Source organism: Erpetoichthys calabaricus, chromosome 2 (genome assembly GCF_900747795.2).
Source record: "Erpetoichthys calabaricus chromosome 2, fErpCal1.3, whole genome shotgun sequence".
NCBI classification, from domain to species: Eukaryota; Metazoa; Chordata; class Cladistia; order Polypteriformes; family Polypteridae; genus Erpetoichthys; species Erpetoichthys calabaricus.
Window position 1 is genome coordinate 328,344,236 of NC_041395.2, and position 21,116 is coordinate 328,365,351.

General features: G+C 38.3%; 1 protein-coding gene across 2 annotated transcripts in view; it reads right to left on the bottom strand.

Annotated features, from left to right (window-relative positions):
* Positions 1–21,116, bottom strand: part of cpt1ab (carnitine palmitoyltransferase 1Ab (liver)) — a 151,057-nt gene that overhangs the window by 58,835 nt on the left and 71,106 nt on the right. For both annotated transcript variants that reach the window (XM_028796018.2, XM_028796019.2), the window contains exons 4-8: positions 17,494–17,665; positions 12,257–12,358; positions 6,810–6,947; positions 4,162–4,239; positions 88–195 (exon numbers count right to left, since the gene is read on the bottom strand). In XM_028796018.2, coding sequence (XP_028651851.2) covers positions 88–195; positions 4,162–4,239; positions 6,810–6,947; positions 12,257–12,358; positions 17,494–17,665 — 598 coding nt within the window. The remainder of the gene's footprint in view (positions 1–87; positions 196–4,161; positions 4,240–6,809; positions 6,948–12,256; positions 12,359–17,493; positions 17,666–21,116) is intronic.

Consider the following 21,116-nt stretch of genomic DNA (forward strand, 5'->3'; position numbering starts at 1 on the left):
GGCCAGTGTAAATGTGACATGTAAATGTACCCACGGCACACATTTCTGCAGAGAAGGGAGCTCATATACACCTTGATGATTACTTACTGGTTTGATTTCCTCTCTGTCCAGTTTTCTTCTATAGAGCATGATGGTATACACAGTGTTCCCAGCCCTTGCAGCCTGTACTATTGAAGGGTTGACATACAAGTAGTCCTATAAAAGACAGAAAAAGCTAAAGAAGGTTGCACACAAAATAACAAAGTTAACAATATTGTTATTTTCTAGTAAGTTGCCACTGAAATTCAGTTCTTATTATAGGTTGCATGTTGAATTACAGTATACTAGGAAACACTTGAACCTCCAGTCCTTGAAGAAAAGGTTGTTCATGTGCTACTTATGAAATACAGCCCCCAGACAAGTCTGTTAAGGGTGCTGCCACCTCTTTTGTTCCCTAATGGTATGTATAACTGTCTTTTGTGCTTGGAGCCTTTGACTTGCGTTGGTGATGAAAACAATCCATTGGCCTGTGCAATGTACTTCACCGTCAGATGTTGTCACGATTGTTTTCCATTCAGCCATGCTGTGTGTCCACACCTCCACTTGCCATGAGAAAGACCTGAAGCCCAATTACGCAGGGGAGGAAGCCCATATCTGCTATTCTTTGGTTGTGGATGACTTTCTTTTGCACTCAAGAGTGTATGACTTGAGTTTGGGAGGAAAAGATATGTTGGCTTGTGCAATGTCACTGTCAGCACATGTCACTGCACTTCTTTTCCTGTCAGCAATGTCATGTGCTGTGCTGTTTTCTTGTTAGCCACAGCATGGCGCCAAGCTTGCCATGAGAAAGACTAGAAGCCCAATTACAGTTAGGTCCATAAATATTTGGACAGAGACAACTTTTTTCTAATTTTGGTTCTGTACATTACCACAATAAATTTTAAATGAAACAACTAAGATGCAGTTGAAGTGCAGACTTTCAGCTTTAATTCAATGGGGTGAACAAAATGATTGCATAAAAATGTGAGGCAACTAAAGCATTTTTTTAACACAATCCCTTCATTTCAGGGGCTCAAAAGTAATTGGACAATTGACTCAAAGGCTATTTCATGGGCAGGTGTGGGCAAGTCTGTCGTTATGTCATTACCAATTAAGCAGATAAAAGGCCTGGAGTTGATTTGAGGTGTGGTGCTTGCATGTGGAAGATTTTGCTGTGAACAGACAACATGCGGTAAAAGGAGCTCTCCATGCAGGTGAAAGAAGCCATTCTTAAGCTGCAAAAACAGAAAAAATCCATCCGAGAAATTGCTACAATATTACGAGTGGCAAAATCTACAGTTTGGTACATCCTGAGAAAGAAAGGAGGCACTGGTGAACTCAGCAACGCAAAACGACCTGGACGTCCACGGACGACAACAGTGGTAGATGATCGCAGAATCATTTCCATGGTGAAGAGAAACCCCTTCACACCAGCCAACCAAGCAAACAACACTCTCCAGGGGGTAGGCATCTCGATATCCAAGTCTACCATAAAGAGAAGACTGCATGAAAGTAAATATTGAGGGTGCACTGCAAGGTGCAAGCCACTCATAAGCCTCAAGAATAGAAAGGCTAGATTGGAATTTGCTAAAGAACATCTAAAAAAGCCAGCACAGTTCTGGAAAAACATTCTTTGGACAGATGAAACCCAAATCAACCTCTACCAGAATGATGGCAAGAAAAAAGTATGGAGAAGGCGTGGAACAGCTCATTATCCAAAGCATACCACATCATCTGTAAAACATGGTGGAGGCAGTGTGATGGCTTGGGCGTGCATGGCTGCCAGTGGCACTGGGACACTAGTGTTTATTGATGATGTGACAGGACAGAAGCAGCCGAATGAATTTTGAGGTGTTCAGAGACATACTGTCTGCTCAAATCCAGCTAAATGCAGTCAAATTGATTGGGCGGCGTTTCATGATAGATGGACAATGACCCAAAACATACAGCCAAAGCAACCCAGGAGTTTATTAAAGCAAAGAAGTGGAAAATTCTTGAATTGCCAAGTCAGTCACCTGATCTTAACCCAATTGAGCATGCATTTCACTTGTTGAAGACTAAACTTCAGACAGAAAGGCCCACAAACAAACAGCAACTGAAAGCCGCTGCAGTAAAGGCCTGGCAGAGCATTAAAAAGGAGGAAACCCAACATCTGGTGATGTCCAGGAGTTCAAGACTTCAGGCTGTCATTGCCAGCAAAGGGTTTTCAACCAAGTATTAGAAATGAACATTTGATTTCCAGTTATTTAATTTGTCCAATTACTTCTGAGCCCCTGAAATGAAGGGATTGTGTTCAAAAAATGCTTTAGTTGCCTCACATTTTTATGCAATCGTTTTGTTCATCCCACTGAATTAAAGCTGAAAGTCTGCACTTCAACTGCATCCAAGTTGTTTCATTTAAAATTCATTGTGGTAATGTACAGAACCAAAATTAGAAAAAAGTTGTCTCTGTCCAAATATTTATGGACCTAACTGTACATGCTGGAAGTAGCCCACATCTCCAGTCCACGTTGTGTTATGCGTATCACATCACAGGCTCTCGATTAAAACCAAGATCAAGGTTCAAGGCCAGGGGTTGGTATATTATCACAGCTTATTTATGAAAAGTGTAATTTGTTAGAACATTTCATTGCCTATAGGAGGTCTACACTTCATTATGAAATGTTCACTTTCTTCCACCTCGAAAGCACAATACATTAAAACATTGTTTTACTCTAGTTGATTTCTTATAATTCACAATTAATCTATTTTCTGAACTCACTTACCAGGAACAGTAAGGGGCACAAGGTGAACACAGAATGAGACACAACATGATACCGTTTCATTACAGGCACCCTGACACTGTTGAGAGACATTAAGGTGCTTAACATGTGGATGGAAATGTGTATTACCCAAAGAAATAAAATGAGGCGCTAACTCCACATGGAAAGTAATTTGGCTTAGATTTGAACCCAGATCTATACAACCATGAAGCAGGTGTGCTATTCACTGTACCAGAGGGTTGCTCTATTGAAAACCAAATAAATGAATATTAAAAACTAGAAACAATACACTGTAGATGCCACATGGGCTGGATCGGCATCCTGGCCAGGAGAGGGAATCGTTCCTTTCCAAGATGGGAGACTCCTAATAGGCAGATAGGCATCCTGGCTGGGGAGGAAAGAAGAAGCTGACCTGGAAGGAAGGATCGGAAAGGATGGATGGACAGCCCATTGAAAAAAAAAAGATGTCGCTGGGGTTATTTTATTCCCTCAGCATGCTAGATGGCAGCAGCACCAGATATCAGTGAACAGTGGAAAGGCAGCAGGACATGCAGGGAAATGCAGTCTGGAGTCACTGGGTGCCACAAGAGGGTGCTGCAGGGAGACAAGCTCCCTGTTGCAATGGACTTCCGTATGACCCGGGAGTGCTTCCATCGGGCAGAGTCCCTGGTACTGGAAGTACTCCCAGGTCCTTAATAAAAGGGACCACACTCGATTGGCCAGATAAGTCGGAACTGGGAGGTAGAGAGGCAACACTAAACTGGAGGAGTGCAGTGCGATGATGAGAGAAATTGTAGTGGTGAATTGAATTGTGGAGAAAGAAAACCTGTGTTTTTATGTTTTTGTTACTAGTTGGAAAAATCTGGTCAATAAACCAACCTTTATTTGAACCCGGGACTGTAATTGTGCGTTCGTGTCGGGGTTTGGGGCTCGGTGACTCCTGGAGTCCATCACAACACTTTTTAAGTTACCTGAATATCTTAAGAGTAGTGACTACAGTTTTCAATTGTCCAATTATATATGTGTTCAGAATCACATCATCCTTGCTTGTAGGTCTTTTCTATGAAATGCTAACACAATAATAACATAATACAGTATAATATTTTCATAAATACTTAATCTAATTTAGCATAAGGCAGAAACCAACTCTGGATGGAACGCCCTCTGGATGTGGGAGGAAACACTGGAGTACATGGAGGAAAATCCACATATACAGGGAGAGAAGTTGCAAATTCGCAAGGATAGGGAAACTAGGAATTTGAACCCAGATTGCTGGATCTGTGCAGCAGTTTGCAGCATTAGCCACAGTGTTCCACCCTAAGATAGTAATACTTGCTCTTCTATCAGTGCTACTTGCAAAACTCTTAAATGAGTTACATACCATCGCATAGTAGTTACTGTTCACCATAATGGGTCCTCGTCCTCTGAGATAGATGTACTCTTCCCACCAATCACTAACCTATAAGAAAGCAAAAACAACATTTCTATAGCACATGTTCATATAAAACATGTAGCAGAAAGTCATTTACAAGAAGTTAAAGAAAACAAAAACTACAATCACAAAGATTAAATTAATAAAATGGAAACATATCAAACAAAATATAATAAATACAAATTTTAACTTACATTATACAAATAGGTGAGTAAAAGAAATGATAGAGTCCATATTATGGATTAAATTAATAAAATAAAGTTTCTAATGATTATAATGATGAATCTGATACCATAGTCAGAGGGCCGGGGAGGACAGGAAAATAAAAACCCCAGATAAAGAAAAAAAAAAACTTGCAGGGGCTCAAAAGCCAAAAGACCATCTAGCCCACAAAGCATAAAAAAGTAATATATTTTCCACACACCACTGTTTAATAAACCTGAACAGAACCAGTCAGTAATTTCATCAACAGATGGCACATGTTGGTATGTTAAAAGTCATCTTCAAAGGTGGCACATAAAACCATGGAAGGATACCTATTAAAACACACCAGGGAACTGGGATAACTGTTTGAAACAGAAGAGAGGCAGAGACATTCAATCATGGATCTAAATTATTGAAAAGGCCCCTCCTAATATAAAACTTACACTTAGGATGAGTTAAATAGCAGTATGTGATATGAAAATCCGCATATCAGACAAACACTTGTTTTAAATACTAAATTACGCATAATCTGAAGGAACAGTATGAAGCTATAAAACACTTGCATCTCCTAAATATTTTTTAACTACTGGAACACAGGAAGGTTAAATGAGTCATTCAGGGTGACACAGAGAGTTAGATGTAGGGATCAACCTTGTAGTCTAATGATTTTTATATATGACTAGCTATTGTGGTGGATTGCCGGCATTTTACTCCGGCCCTCACCCCCAGGCCGCCAGGAGGAGCCCTCCGGACAGCATGATCATGCCCCGAGTTCCAGCAGGGCCTCATGGACTTTGTAGTTTGTATACACAGCCCTGCTGGATACCTTGGGGGCCACCGGGAGTCGCTGTAGGGGGGCTAGCGGGCTCTAATGTGCCCTATAACCCGGGAGTGCGTCATCATCACGTGACAGGAAGGAACGACGTGCTCCCGGGCTGAAGAAAAGGACTGTTTACCCTGACCCGGAAGGAATAAGGACTTGTGGGTTTGGACAGGAACCACTTCCGGGTCAGGGGATATAAAAGGACTGTGGGAAAGCCCAGACAGTGAGCTGAGCTGCGAGGTAGGGTGGCAAGTGTCTGGGCGAGGAGGAGAGAGTATTATTGTGAGAGTTTATTGTTTATATGAGTGTGGAGTGGAGGGTGCTTTGTGCACTGTACTTAAAGAAAATAAAAGAGTCTTGTACTTTTATCCAGTGTCTGGAGTGGTACCTGAGGGTGTTAGAGGTGGCTCCACGCCTCTACTGCAACACTGTGTAAGACTGTGCTGTAAAAAACATGGGGGGCCTAGAAACTATTGAAATCGTCAGAAAAAAAATTGAAATGTAGAGATGTCAGGTAATTGAAAGAGACTACTCTGGGCGTCTATCTCCTCAGAGGTTTAGTTTTGCCGACGTGCTCGCCTCGCTTGTGCATTAGCCGCTAAGCAACTTTGTCTTTCTTCAGAGGTTTCGCTTTGCCAACGTGCTCGCCTCGCTTGTGTATAAGCGGCGGGAGGAAAATTAAAAGGGATACCGTTTTGCCGATGTGCTTGCCTCACTTTCTGTATTAGCGGTTAAGCGAGTGACTCTTTCTTCGGAGGTTCTGTTTTGCCAACGTGCTTTTCTCGCTTTTGTATTAGCGGTGGGAGGAAAATTTAAAGGGATACCATTTTGCCAATGTGCTCACTTTGCTTCTGTATTAGCGGTTAAGCGACTGACTCTCTCTTCTGAGGTTTCGCTTTGCCGACGTGCTAGCTTCGCTTGTGTATCCTTGGAGGTGAAGCCCTTACCCCAACTCCACTTCTCACTTCCGGGCTGGACAGACAGATACACACGCTTCCATGCACAGACATTTATATATAAGATACTTTTTTTACAATGAATACCACCTTAAGATGCTTTAAACGTACTATAGTACTAGAGTAAAATCAGTAATGTATGACTTTGTATTTTCATTTTTTTTAAATACTGAGCGCAGACAGGTTACGTGACTTGCTTAGGGTAACTCCATCACTTTTATTATGGGTGTTGCAGTAAACATTAACACACTGTTGTTGGACTTCTTCTTCCTCTTCATCTTTTCCCACTTCTATGTGTGGTTGATGTGCTTATTCAATCGTCTCTAAACAGATTGGTCCTGCAAGTCAGACCCTTTTCCTTCAGATATTGTTTTTCTTTATCCATTCACCTCAGCTTTGGCCTCCCTCGCTTTCTCTTCCCCTGTACTTCCATTCCCATCACTGTTTTGCCAACATATTCATTAACATATTGTTCATATTTAGTAAAAACAAATACTGTCTTTAATAGTTCCCATGATACTAAATTAGATTAAACAAGCTTGAGAATGTGAGCACTGTAACATTCTTAACAACTTGTGTGATTAAAGTCTACAAAACGAAAAAATAAAACTTACATAGTTGGTAGCCCACCAGGACTTCAGCTTCAAGTACCATTGCAGCCTTGGTCCTAAGTTGACTTCAAAATCTTTGGCAAGACCCTCCATCCGGTTGTACTCATCATCATTCATGAGAGGACGGACTGACTCCAGGTACTATACAGAAGGTGGAGAATTAAGAAAAAATAAATATCAGACAAGAATGCTCATATGTAAAGTTCATTGTTCATAACGTTCATCATTGGGGTGTATTATATCTAAAGGAATCTGGAGTATTTAAAACAGAAACAAAAATTACATTTTAAACATATGTTAAACATTCAAAAATAAAAATTAAAAATGTGTAGACGATTTGTTGGTGAAAGAAGACTCATTGTCAGTGTTGTGCATGAACTAGTTTACAAGAGCACAGCGTTCACTGAACAAGCTAATTTTTCTAAGAACGGTGAACTTAACGTAACATATTTGAGAGTGAAGAACTTGAACGTGAGCTACTTCAGTTTTATGTGACATTCTGGATATGGTTTAGGTCCACTTTAAACATTTTGCCTTGCCCTGTAATGTTGGGGTGGAGCCGAATCCAAATACGGTATTCGGATAAGCACAAATTGTGGATTTTTACGAATATTTATTTCATATGAATTTTTATTATTTATTTGTATTCGGAAAAAATAACGTAAAATCAAATAGGCCCTGTCTGTGTCTGCCTGCTTGTGCTTAAGCTGCACTCCCGCTGACACAAGTATGTGGTGAAGTTCCACTTTCGCTTTTAGGAAAACGTTGTACTGCCCATGGCCAATTTATATTTCTCCCCATTGGACATGCAATATGTGATGCGAATTTTGACCAGCAGCATAACAGGTTAGTTCACCTACACACTGGTTCCACAGTCACCATTTGTGTCACAGGGTTGGAAATAGAGCTGTAATTTATATGTATAATTGCATCTATTTAATTTCTTTTTGGACTGGGAGGATATTAGCATATATGGTTATACGTGTTTGTTGCTGGGTATAACTCAATAAAATGTATTTAAATAAAAAAGTCTTCATAATTATTGTATTTTATTCAAGAACACTGTAATATCCTAATATAAGGCATGCAAAATTGAAAATTGTAAACTCATGGGTCATTTATTCTGACTCCTTAAAAATTACAAAATGAACTGAACATGCATGAAGTTTTATTCCATTGCTATGCCGATGATACGCAGCTCTATGTGAGACTGGATTCCACTTCTCTTACACCTCCATCAACTTTTTCCTTTTGCTTGGATGAGATTGAGGCCTGGATGTCCAAGAACTTCCTCAAGCTGAACAGCACCAGAACTGAAGCTCTTTTAATTGGCACCCGCCATCAACTTTGTTCCTCTGTAAATTGTATTTCCTTTTCTGACCATACCATTACCCTCTCCTCTTCTGTTACAAATCTGGGTGTCAAGCTAGACTCCCATCTGTCATTTGATATACATATCCATAACCTTTGTAAAATTTCATTCCTTCATCTCCGAAACATAGCCAAACTCCATCCACTACCTCTCCCTCTGTGATGCTGAAAAGCTGGTTCATGCCTTTGTCTCATCCAGACTGGACTATTGTAATGCACTCCTCTTTGGGATACCCAACAAGAGCCTTCAAAAGCTCCAACAAATTCAAAATAGTGCTGCAAGTATCCTGATGAAGGTGTGGAAATATGAACATATCTCACCAATCCTTCGGTCACTTCATTGGCTCCCTATCCATCTCCGTATTGAATACAAACTCTGTTTGTTTACTCACCAGTGTATCCATGGAAATGCTCCACAATACCTTAAAGAACTCCTTATATTACAATCCATTACAAGAAACCTCCGTTTTACAAATACGTACTGCCTTTGCCCCCCTGTGACCAAATGTCATACAATGGGAGACTGAGCCTTTGCAGCCGCTGCTCCACGGCTCTGGAATGCCCCACCAGATAGCCTAAGAACACAGCAGATTGTGGGCTGTTTTAAAAAACAGTTAAAGACTTTTCTATTTAGGAAAGCTTATTAACAAGAATGCTAGAATTATTGTTGTTTTATCTCTGTTTTTATCTTGCCTTGCCTTTGTTTAATCTTTTTATGTTGCACTTTGAGATTTACTGCTAATGTAAAGTGCCCCTATAAATAAAATGCATTATTATTATTATTATTATTATGAATGAGTTCAAAATTGAAATGGTGAACTATGAATGTGAATTTATTCATTTTAATCTGTGTGAACTGAACTTTGAACGAGTTCTTGTGAGGTGTGAACTTGCACAACACTCACTGCTCATTATAGTAGGAACGTAGCATGATGGACAATACATTGCGAACAGAATGATTCATGTAAGATCAAGAAAGAAGACATGAGGTTATGTTTTCTTATCTAAGGGGTGACTCAGACATCAAGTGAGCTGCACCAGTACAGAGACTCTTTAAGAAAGTTTTTGCTCCTTAAATTTCCTCAAGTTCAAATATATTGATTTGTCTTCTGACATGACAATAATCTCTCCCTTAATGTCAAAAAAACCAAGGAAACAGTAATAGACTTTGTCTAGCAGGCCATACTGCAATTTACACGAGAGGGGATCTTATGCAGAGGGCGAGTCACCATCACTGATGACCAAAGTGGGGTATCAAGAGGGCACGGCAACATCTTTACTTAGTAAGACATCAATGAAAAATCCAGGAATTTAACCTATGTTCGCCAACTGCTGTATGGGCAGAGTGGCCAAAGTAGTGTTTTGTGGACTGCTGTAAATACAGAAGCAATGGAGTGTCAGTTTAATGCAGTTTCACAGATCTTGTTTTTTTTTCCCTCATCTATCTGGACATCCTTTTACACTCTAAACCAGTGGTCTCAAATTCCGGTCCTGGAGGGGTGCAGTGGCTGCAGGTTTTCATTCTAACCCTTTTCTTAATTAGTGACCTGTTTTTGCTGCTATTGAACTTCTTTTAAATTAACTTGAATTGACTTGCACTTGAAGACTCAGACCCCTTAACTGTTTCTGAATCCTTAATAAACTACCAAACAATAATGAGATTTAAAAAGAAGTCAAAACATGAGCAGCAAACTATGTCTATCATACAATATCTGACAATAAAGAAAGATGAAGGTCTCAGGAATGTTGATCTGCTCAGGTCCCCAAAACATTTTAACAGTGCTCTTAGAAAAGAGAAAATCAACAATTTCAGAAATGTCTGCTATTGCACAATGAGAGCAGCAACAAGTCATGGAATTAAAGAACGGGTTTAATTAAAAACAAGACTCGCCGCCTAATTAAGCAGCTGCTTGGAGTGAAATTGGCTTGGGGTTTGAGGCCCTGACTTAGTTGGTCTTCTGTTGGCTCACGCACTTCACATTTCATGTCTCTTTGGGTGCCATTTAAGGAAAGAAATGAAGCAATTCAGAGGAACAAATCTTAAAAAACAAGTCAATTAAGATGAAAAGAAAAGGAGTTAATTAGCAGCAAAAACTGGTCACCAATTAAAAAAAAAAATGTTACAATGAAAACTTGCTGCCACTTGACCCTCAAGGACCGGAGTTTGGGACCAGTGGTCTAAACTCATTTATTCTATTATTGTTCTGCCAGAGCTCATAAATCGACAGGCCACATAGGTAGTGACCAAAGACCAGAAGATGAAAATGTAAACCACACCAGTCATCAAAATCAATCAAAATCAGTCGTCAAAATTTAAGCTGTTAAAATCCAAACCACTAAGAAAGTAGTGAAGACGTTCACAGCAAAAGTTCAGTGTTCAATAACTAAACACAAGAAGGCATGTTAAGGTCTGTTTGATTATGCACAACCTCGGACAAACAGGAGCATGAAGTGCCTGCTTATAAATCATCGTGTTGACACAACACAACTTGTGGGATACGCAATCCTAGCAATCCGTCATTGTGTCACAGCAACAAGTGTGTGTCATGGATTTCTTTTAAATAACTGTTCTGAAGTCACTCTGGAACTTGGTTCCATATATATTTTCATTTCAATTCAATTAATCTATCGGAGAGTGGAAAAGCCATCCCTAAACTTATACAGACATACACCCACTGAATGATTATTGGGAGCAACATTATACCTGCTTATCAATGCAATTATCTAAATCGGCCAAACATGTGGCAGCAGCACAATGCATAAATTCATGCAGACACAGATCAGGAGTTTCTGTTGATGTTCACATCAAACACCAGAATAGGGAAAAGGAGTGATGTCAGTGATTTCGACCATGGCGTGATTATTAATGCCAGACAGGCTGGTTTGAGGATTTCTGTAACTTCTTATCTCCTAGGATTGTATGCACAACAGTCTTTAAAGTTTACTCAGAATGGTCTGAAAAACAAAAATCAGCCAGTGAGCAGCAGTTCTGTGGACTGAAACACCTTTTTGATGAAAGAAAGCTGACAGATAGTGGTTATATGAGTTACGGCAGCCTGAGTACAACTGTGGTGAGCAGACAAGCATTTGAAAATTCACAAGACTTTGAGATGGACGGGCCACAACAGCAGAACCCTCAGGAACAGAAATCTGAGGCTGCAGTGGGCACAGGCTAACCAAAACTGGACAGGTGAAGACTGGAAAAACATGGTCAGGTCAGATAAATCTCAATTTCTGCTGAGACACACAGATGGTGGGGTCAGAATTTGGAGCCAACGCCATGTACCCAGCCTGCCTTGTGTCAAACAGTCCAGGCTGGTGAGGGTGGTGTAACGGTTTGGGAAATCTTTTCTTAGCACACTTTGGGCCTGTTATTAGCAAGCAATCATCGCTTGAATGCCACGGCCTATTCTGAGCATTGTTGCTGACCATATATACTTTTTTCATGGCTACAATTTACCCATCTTCTAATGGCTACTTCCAGCATGACAATGCATCATGTCACAAAGCAAAAATCATCTTAAACTGGTTTCATGAATATGTCAATGAGTTCAGTGCTCTCCAGTGGCATTTGCTGTCAGATCTGAATCTAATAGAACACCACTGGGATGTGGTAGAATGAAAGACTGATTTGAAGCATGAATATGCAGCTGACAATTTTGTAGAAATTGTGTGATGCAATTATGTCAACAAGAACCAGAATCTCAAAGGAGTGTTTCAGGAGCTTGAGGAATCCATGACACCAAAGAATTGAGGGTTTCTGGAGAGGAAAAGGAGCCCCTACCCAGGATTAGTATAGTAGGCATAAGAATTTGCATAGTTGGTGTAGATAAGAAATGACAGCTAGAGACCAGTTAATGATCCTATTGACTGTGGAAAGTTATTAGGAAAGTTAGAAACTTGAAGTAAACAACTTATCACCTGGTCAAATCATTACCATTTTAGGTGAGGTTGTAGAAATTCTATAATGGCAACATACACGTTGCGGCATAATATATATACAGTATATAAAAATAAATTGAAAATATAATTTTTTTACATATGCTTAAAGAGAGTATTTGTGATGTCTGTTTACTCACGTTTTTCGTTGTATCCTTTACCGTAGGTAAAGGCAGACGTGGAAGGGAAGTCTGGAAACTGTAAAGCATTGGCTTCCGACCAGAAAGGATTTTAACCATCATCTAAAAATACATAAAAGCAAAGTTACAATGTAAATTCAGTTAGACAGTTATGACTGCTTTGTTGTCCTCCTCATAGAGATGCATTTTTCAAAACAGATTGAATCAGAATCTGCTCATAACCCTACCTCCCTCCCCTATATTCTTGGTGTTTATGTTTAGAGTGTTGTGCTATTGATCACCTATCTTTAAATATTCATTAATTTTTTAAATGGCTCCTCTATATACTAACATACTATATTAATTTTTCCGCTACACTGTCAGTTCAATCTTTATTGAAGCACCTTTAGTTCACAATTTATTTTTTGGACTTTAAAACTGAGCATTTCAAGACTGTTCCTTGTGTTTTGTTACTTCCTCATGATTTGTCATGTGCATTATGTGAATGATCTTGCATTGCAGGTTGTTACATTATTGCTCTGAAATGATGTGTTCAGTGAAAGACACAATACAAAATGATTACATGACAGAAGCTTATGCTCTCTCCTACACAGTGTGACCTTCCATTCAAATAATTTTCAGAAAAATTCAGTTCAACAAACTGTAAGTGCCTTTCAACAAACTGTAAGTGCCATATACAGTACACTACCAGTCAAAAGTTTTAGAACACCTCAGTTTTTCAACTTTAATCAGTTGAAATACAATGAATGACTTAAAATGGTTACAATGTAAGCAGTAAATTGCCAGAGGTTTGAAATTACAATTTCGGTTAGCAAAGTTAAAGCAAACAATTTGCTCAGGTGTCCCAGCTTCAATTGATTACTTAAAAACCCCTCTGTCTATCTTAAAGTAGAGTTGGAACAGACTGTATTACTACACCCTCTGAGGTACTACTTGGACAATTTTACACTAGCAAAAAACAAATAAACAATGGCAAATAAAAACTAAGTCAAGGAATCATTAAGTGTACAAATTTTTGATTCATCAAATTAGCCCCTTTTTGCTGAAATAACAGCCAAACTGTAAGAACCCTTCAGATTCAGAATGCCAGTCACTCTGTGCAGGTCACCAACTCAAAAGAACCCTAGACCAACGCACTTCCTCCTCCATGTCTGACAGTTGGTGTCACACACTGAGGAACCATCAACAACCCTGCGAGATGATTTCAAATTTGGATTTATTGGTCCATAAGTCTTTCTTCCAGTTCGCAATATTCCACAGCCAGTATTTCAAGACCATATTTTGTCCTTCAATGATTGGCTTTCTGACTGCCACTCACCCTGTCAAAAAGGCAGCACAAAGTCTCCTCTTCACAGTAGAAACTGAGACTTGCTTCCTTCGGCCTGCACTGTTAAGCTGCTCTTGAAGCTGTTGCGCTGTGAGGCGCCGATCACGCAAGCTGGTGACCCTCAGAAGCACGTCTTCTGAGTGGGTTGTGACTTTGGTTCTGCCAGATCTCCTCAAATCAGAGTTTCTTCCAATTTCTAATTGCCTTTGGATTGTAAAGGACACCACTGGACTCAATGACACTTTGATTTTCTTTGCAATTTCTGTAAATGAAAGGCCTACACTTCTAAGGGTAATAATGCTCCATCTCATTTGATTTGTTAATTACAGTTTTCTTGCCACTGTCATTGGGATTTACAACTTTCTACAGTGTAGGATTGTCCAAGTAGTACTAAACTTTAAATTTGAACCTCTGGCACTTTACTGCTTACCTTTTCACCATTTTAGGTCATTCACTGTATTTCAACTGATTAAATTTGAAAAAAAAAAAATCTGGAAAAACTGAAGTGCTCTAAAACCGGTAGTGTGGGTGTCCCAATTCTTCCTGACGTGTTCTGTGTCTTATTGCGACGTAAACCCTCAAACCAACATGAATCTCCCCACATATTGTACATAAAAATATCCTTTAACGATGAAATAACTGTAGCTAAGAGAAATGTTATCACGGACAGGGTTTGCAGTTATGTAAGCCATGACAATACAGTGCACTTGTGTACGCAAATGCAAGGTATGTTGTCTTTTCTGAAATTGTGTGTGTGAGTGTGCACTGTGATTTTGTTTTAACATAGTGCTATTTAGAAAAGAAAAAAAAACACCTTATTTGTGACTCGATTTTGAATTATAAATGATAACAATCAAGATTCTAGTGAGATTGCTTTTTTTCCACAAGCCTAGTAAATGTATGCTTATTTCAACTGTACCTGTCCTGATTCTATATACTGTACTACATATGTCTGCCAAAGCATTTTTCAGCCAGTCCTTATTAACTGCATGTGCATGATTTTATTTAATGTAACTAGGGGGCTTTGCCCCCTGCTCGCTGTGCTCGCCAACCCCCATGTTTGGTTTTCCGGATACACACTTTTAAGATTTTTTTTTTCTTTGAATTCTTGCTATTTCATTAGTTTCACTTTTATTTCAGAACTTATGTAAAAACAATATTTGGAATCTTTCGAGTCCCAATATGCTGAATCTTTTAAATGAGACATGTGTTTAATGACTTTGTACCATAATTCAGGATAGGTTTCTCTGTTTGGAATTTCAGCACAGACAAAGCGATCGACATCATCAGCAGTTAATAATTTTTTTTGCCAAGTAACCAATAAATGCATGTGAGGTAAAACACATTTTTGAAATTCTCTGACTTAAACTTCAAAGCCTTATAATATCTACATACTTCTGACATATCACCTATGTCCATATATTCAATCTCTATTCGCCTTTTAGTTATTTCACCGAGTAATAATTTCTCTTTTTTCGCGCTAATGCGATGTTTATTTTCTTATTTGACACTGTCGTTTTTTTCTGCTTTCATATTCTGTACCTTGCTCTGCATGTGTTTCGCGCCTACGTTTTTTTTTGAGTCTTTTGAATTCCAGTTTTCATTATCTCTAACCTGCTCTGCATGTGTTTGGCCCCTTTGTTTTTGAACCTCTTTATGACGTTTTACTTTGTTTTCTACTCTGTCTTTTATTTCTGACCTCGCTTTGTCCTGCTTTTTTTTTAGTGACACCTGGTCTGTGGTGATTATTTTCCCTTTTTTGAGTAATAATTTCCATTTGTTTGCACTACTGCAATCTTTACTTTATTTTTTTTATACTTTCTAACTTTCCTACTTTCATATTCTTTAACTTTCTCCACATTTGCATCCCGCCAACGTTTTTTTTTTTTTTTTGAGCCTTTCAAATTACACTGCTTTCATTATCTGCTCTGCATGTGTATAGCACCAACGTTTGTGAACGTGTTTATGAAGTTCTACTTTGTCTTTTATTCTGTCTTTTAATTCTGAGCCCGATTGGACGTGCTTTGTTTCAGTTCCACTTGTTACTTTCCTTATTTTCTGAATTTGCACCTAGATTAATATTCTTATTTTGATATTTTTTCTCTCCAACGCTTTTGAGTCTCTTTACTCCGCTCTGCTTTCTTCTTCGTTTAGTCGTCGACGTTTCATTTATAACGTATTGTCCTTATATACTTTATATGCGCTGAGACCCTGGATCTGTGTGTGCTCAAATCCTTCACATGACTGAATGTTCTGCTGCCCCGTTGTCTTATTTGATATTGATCGTAAGTAGGGCGTGTCTTGCAAGAATCTCATGTTCTATGTCATCGCGAGACGGTCCTGGGTTGATCTCTTGGCACAATGTCTCATGTTTAAGTTCCTCGCGGGTCTTTTAACTGTCTTCCATGATCTTAACGTGAAGATCACATCTCAACGCCCTACTGTTTCTCTCCAGGATTTTTTTTTATAATAGAGAGATTCATTTTACCCAAATTCCATCTTTCAGATGTTGCATTTAATTTAAATTGTAATAAAATTATTTTATATTGTTTATTCTGTACTTTTTTTTTCTTCTTTCATTGACCTTTGACCCAACTGTTTGTTATTTGAGAGTTTTGTATGCCTTCTTTTTAGTCTGCACCAAGTTTGGCTTAGAAGATGTATGTAAAAAAGGAGTCCTTATTAGATTTGTATAGTTATGTTGAATGTACCCCATTAATCTGTCATTACACGTTTGTATATAGTTTTAAAATATGAATAAGATCATATTTATTTTAATGACATTTATTTAGCCTTTCCATTTGTAGTTCATCCTTCCCTTCTTTTCTATGTCCTGTATGGGTAGCTTGTGCAAATTGATGAAAGGCTTTAAGTTCATACATGTTTGTTTTTGTCATCTTTTTCAAGTAAGCTCTTTGTTTTTTTGAAATAGATTTATTATGTTTATTAAAGAAATGTTTTCTTGCTTGTTTTTTGTATAATTCTATGTTTTAAATGAACACTGTACTGTGGTTTGATGCATGTGCATCAGTCAGTTTGTGCCAACTTCGGTTGAGAAGACCTTCCATAAATTGATAGGAGGCTGACAGGTTGTAGTTATTAGTTTTTGCTATCTTATTCAAGTAGGGTCTTAGTTTTGTTAAAATATATTTATTATGCTTATTCAAGCAATATTTTCTTGATAGTGGTTGTATAATTCAATGTTACTAATGTACAGTATGTTGTACTATTGCTTGATGTATGTGTCGTTCAGTGTGCGCCAAGTTAGAATAAGAAGAGATCATGTAATGTAATTATTTGTTTTTGTCATTTTATTCAGCAACTCTTTGGCAAAGTCTCAATAAAGGTTATTTCTTTTGTCACACAACACGGAGTATTGGCCATGTTTCAAGCAAAGCAACCAGGACCAGCTAAACATATCCATTTTAGACCTTATTTGTAACATATTACAGTTTGTTTTGAAAATTATTTATTTTTGCAAAATAATGCACCTTGTGATAATGGATTCTATTAAAGGCTCTTTATAAAAAATCAGTTGATTGATTGAAACCAATGTGTATGTCTGTGAAATGAGTGAGGAAAATCTGAATACCTTGAAAAAGAAAAACTGAGAGAGCAGTATGATGACCAGGCGATAATTCAATCCCAATTTCACGGAATTCTATGCCACCATGTCAACCATAACTAAAAAAAAAGGTGACTAACAACATTGTGAAATTAATTTAAAGATTAAAGGGTATAAATGGTGAGCATCACAAGACTCTATTAAAAGAGTAAACTACAACTGAGGCTGGAATTAAGTTTTTAACAATCAAGACATTTAAAAGCTAATCCTGTTAAAATTAATTTTCTGTGTTAACTGCATAAGTGGTTAGCATCATGAGAATTTTCTTCCAAAGGGCCTGCTTACCATCCAGATTTTGGCCTTTCTTGATACATTTCCATGCTTACTGAACATCCAGCCATGCCAAGAAAGAAGCATTTTCAAAGTGGTACGCATTGTGAACACAACAGATGCCCACAGTCCTGTGCCAAGTAAAACTCCGCTTACTATCTTCTGACTTTGGTCTGACAGATATTTGCTGCAAATTAAGAAAAATAATATTTAAGATAGTAAATAATTTTTTAAGCATAATATACAAGTAAGTTTACAGGCTCAAAACTGAATCCTATTTTTTCTCTCATTGTCTACTGTCCAATCTGGAAGTTGATGAAAGCACTTACTTGCAAATGAAAACTTTCAACTTCACCTTTTGCACATGATGTGACCTTGTTGTAGATGTGCTGTTGCACAAGGAAGACTTTATTCTTGCATCTCAGTGTTCCTGTATTTAAAAATGGTGACCTGCTCTTTCAAGCATCCAGAAATTGAATTGAAGAAGTAACCATTCTTCTGAAGTATTTGTTGCATAACGAGTTAGGGAAGGTAATAATAATAATAATAATACATTTTATTTATATAGCGCTTTTCCCATGCTCAAGGCACTTCACAGAGTTTAAGATAGAACAGCAGGGTATACAGTATATAGCATTGTACTAAACCAAATAAATAAATAAAGAAGATTATGACAGTAAATTCATAGAAAAGCCTAACAGACAACATAATTGATGGTCTCGCGCACACACACACACAGGTTACATGAGCATCTTGACATGAAGGTAAACTGAGAGAAGGGTAATAAAGTCAAGTAGAGCTAAAAGCCTTCCTGAACAGATGAGTTTTGAGTTGTTTTTTAAAAGAATTCATGGAGTCAGCTGACCTGATTAATTTTGGTAGCTCATTCCAGAGTCTGGGCGCTTATTAGACTGGGGGCTGAATATTGGATTATGTGTTGTGGCTTTAGCAATCAAACTTTCTTTGGTTTTCACCCCCTGTCCATTACATAACTATTCTTTGTCTGCCATTATTTCCATTTCCCAATCTTTGTTTCTCTTTTTACAGTTTCCCCAGCCCAAAATCACTCAGCATGTTGCTTCCATGCTCATCACCTTAATCTTAACCTTTCAAAGTCAGATATTCTGTATAAACTTTTCTGATTCTCCTTCTTCAGATTTGTGAGGAAGCATTGATCTGGAATATGTCACCCTTTCACCATCAGTCACTGTCAGGAATCATGGTGCAGCTCTGGTCTCCTCACTTTCATTCATCAAACTTATTTCATCAATCACCCAATCACGTTGTTTCTTTCTTCAGAATCTTCAGAGGATTCAACCCTTCCTTACTAATTATGCCATGCAACTCTTTGTTTAGGCACTGGTTCTCTCTCCCTTTGTTCATCTGAACTGCACTAATTCCATGTCAAATCATCACAATTTTGGACGTCATCGTCACAGATTTTAACAAAACCTGGCATGCTGATTTGGTCATATGAGCAACCCTTGGAACTGAAGCTGCACGTGTCTGAGATCAATATTAAGGGAGGTTTAAACCAACGATGTTTGAACTTATACGGGGGTGGATTATTACTTTGACTGGCTATATCCCCTTAAATGTATAGTGCACAGAAATGGTTCTCATATTGTTTTAAAGCTCTTTTCCAAATCTATATTTTTGCACAAATACGATGCTATCTCCAAAATGAAAAATGACCACGTTATGAGTGATTATAATATTAAAAATGAAATAGCAAAAAACACATATTTTAAAATTTGTTCATTTTTTACTAAAGCTAGCTTATAACATCATGAACATCTCCATAAAATTTGGCCTTTGGTTTCAGAGTCGTTACTGAGCTATCATTACTTATAGGTGGCATCACATGGTTTCATATCTCCTAATTTTCATAGCAGCCATATTGACATGAATTTATTTGTGTTTAGGTGTCTTTTGAAAACACAACTTTTCATTAAATATTTTGGAACTGTTTGAGCTTCTTCTACAGGATAGCTGCTCTTGTACTGACGAAGAGTTTGGGATACTGATTTTTGTCTTAAGTCTATTTGCAGGTATAATTAGAGTATGCAGTAGTAGTACTCTCTCTTGCTCTGTTTATAATCTTGACCCTGTAGTTAGGATATAGCGGGATGGATAATGGATGGATGGATGGATGTTTTGGATAAAGACATCTACAAATAATAATAATAATAATACAGTGACCCTGATAAGGAAAAGAGGAGTAAAACTGAAAGACTTTGAATAAATTTCTTATCTAAATTCATTAACAAAATAACTATAATAATCATATCAAGAATCTCTAGTTTTTTATGTGATGTGAGGGATGGCCGGCCTGTCATCCCGGTCAACACCCCCAGGCCGCCAGATGGACCTCTCCCTGTGGCATAGAGGTTTCCCGAATTCCAGCAGGGCCTCATGGACCTTGTAGTTTTTACAACCAGCCCTGCTGAATACCATGAGGACCTCCAGGAGACGCTGTAGGGAGACTCTGGGAATTCTACATGCCCTATAACTTGGAAGTACGTCATAGGCAAGGCGACAAGGGAAATGACATGCTTCCGGGATGAAGAAGAGGATTTTTATCTGACCCGGAAGTGATAGGAGATCACATGGACTGAGGGACTGGAAACACTTACGGGTCAGGGAATATAAAAGGACTATGGGAAATCCCAGACGATGAGCTGAGCTGGGTGGAAGGGTGGCAACACGTCTGGGAGTGAGGAGGATTATTGTTTATTGATTGTGTTTGAGTATTGTGGAGAAGAGGGTGCTTTGTGCACTTTATTATTATAATAAATATTCATTTTGGACTTTTATCTGGTGTCTGACGTCTGGTCTGAGGGTTCAAGGGGTCGACAGTGCCTCTAATTGTCACAGTGAATACTGATGATGTCCATGGGAAATAAACCAATAAATCAAATTTTAGATCTTTCTGTGATACTTATTTATGGCTAGTTAATAAATGTGGTCATAGGTTAGATTTTTAACATTTCATGACTAAAAGGGTATTATGATTAGTGAACCAATACCTTAAAAAAGACACTAACTGCTTGGCAAGGAGAAAAGGTAAATTGGCGTTCAATAAAACTCAATAAAAAGGGCTGTCATTCAAAATTTGTAATGAAAAGGGGCACATTTGTTGCACAAGTATACAGCGTATTCAGAAAGTATTCAGAGCCCATCACTTTTTCACATTTTGTTATGTTGCAGCCTTATGCTAAAATCAGTTAAATTAATTTTTTCTCTCATTGAGCAACGCTTAAAACCCCCAGAATGACAAACAGAAAGAATTTCAAATGAAAAAAAAAAAATATCACATTGACACAAGCATTCAAACCCTTTGCTATGACACTTCATCCCATTCTACCGATCATTACAGAGATGTTTTCACACCTTGTTTGAAGTCCACCTGTGGTAAATTCAGTTGCTGGACATAACTAGAAAAGGCACACACCTGTCTATATGAGGTTCCACAGTTGAGCAAAAACCAAGCCAGGAGGTGGAAGGAATTGCATGAAGAACTTAAGAGTCGGGACTATGTCAAGGTACGGATCTGGGAAAAGACTACAAAGATTTCTGCAGCACTGAAGGTTCCAAAGAGCAGAGTGGCCTCCTAGAGTCCTAAGTGGAAGAAGTTT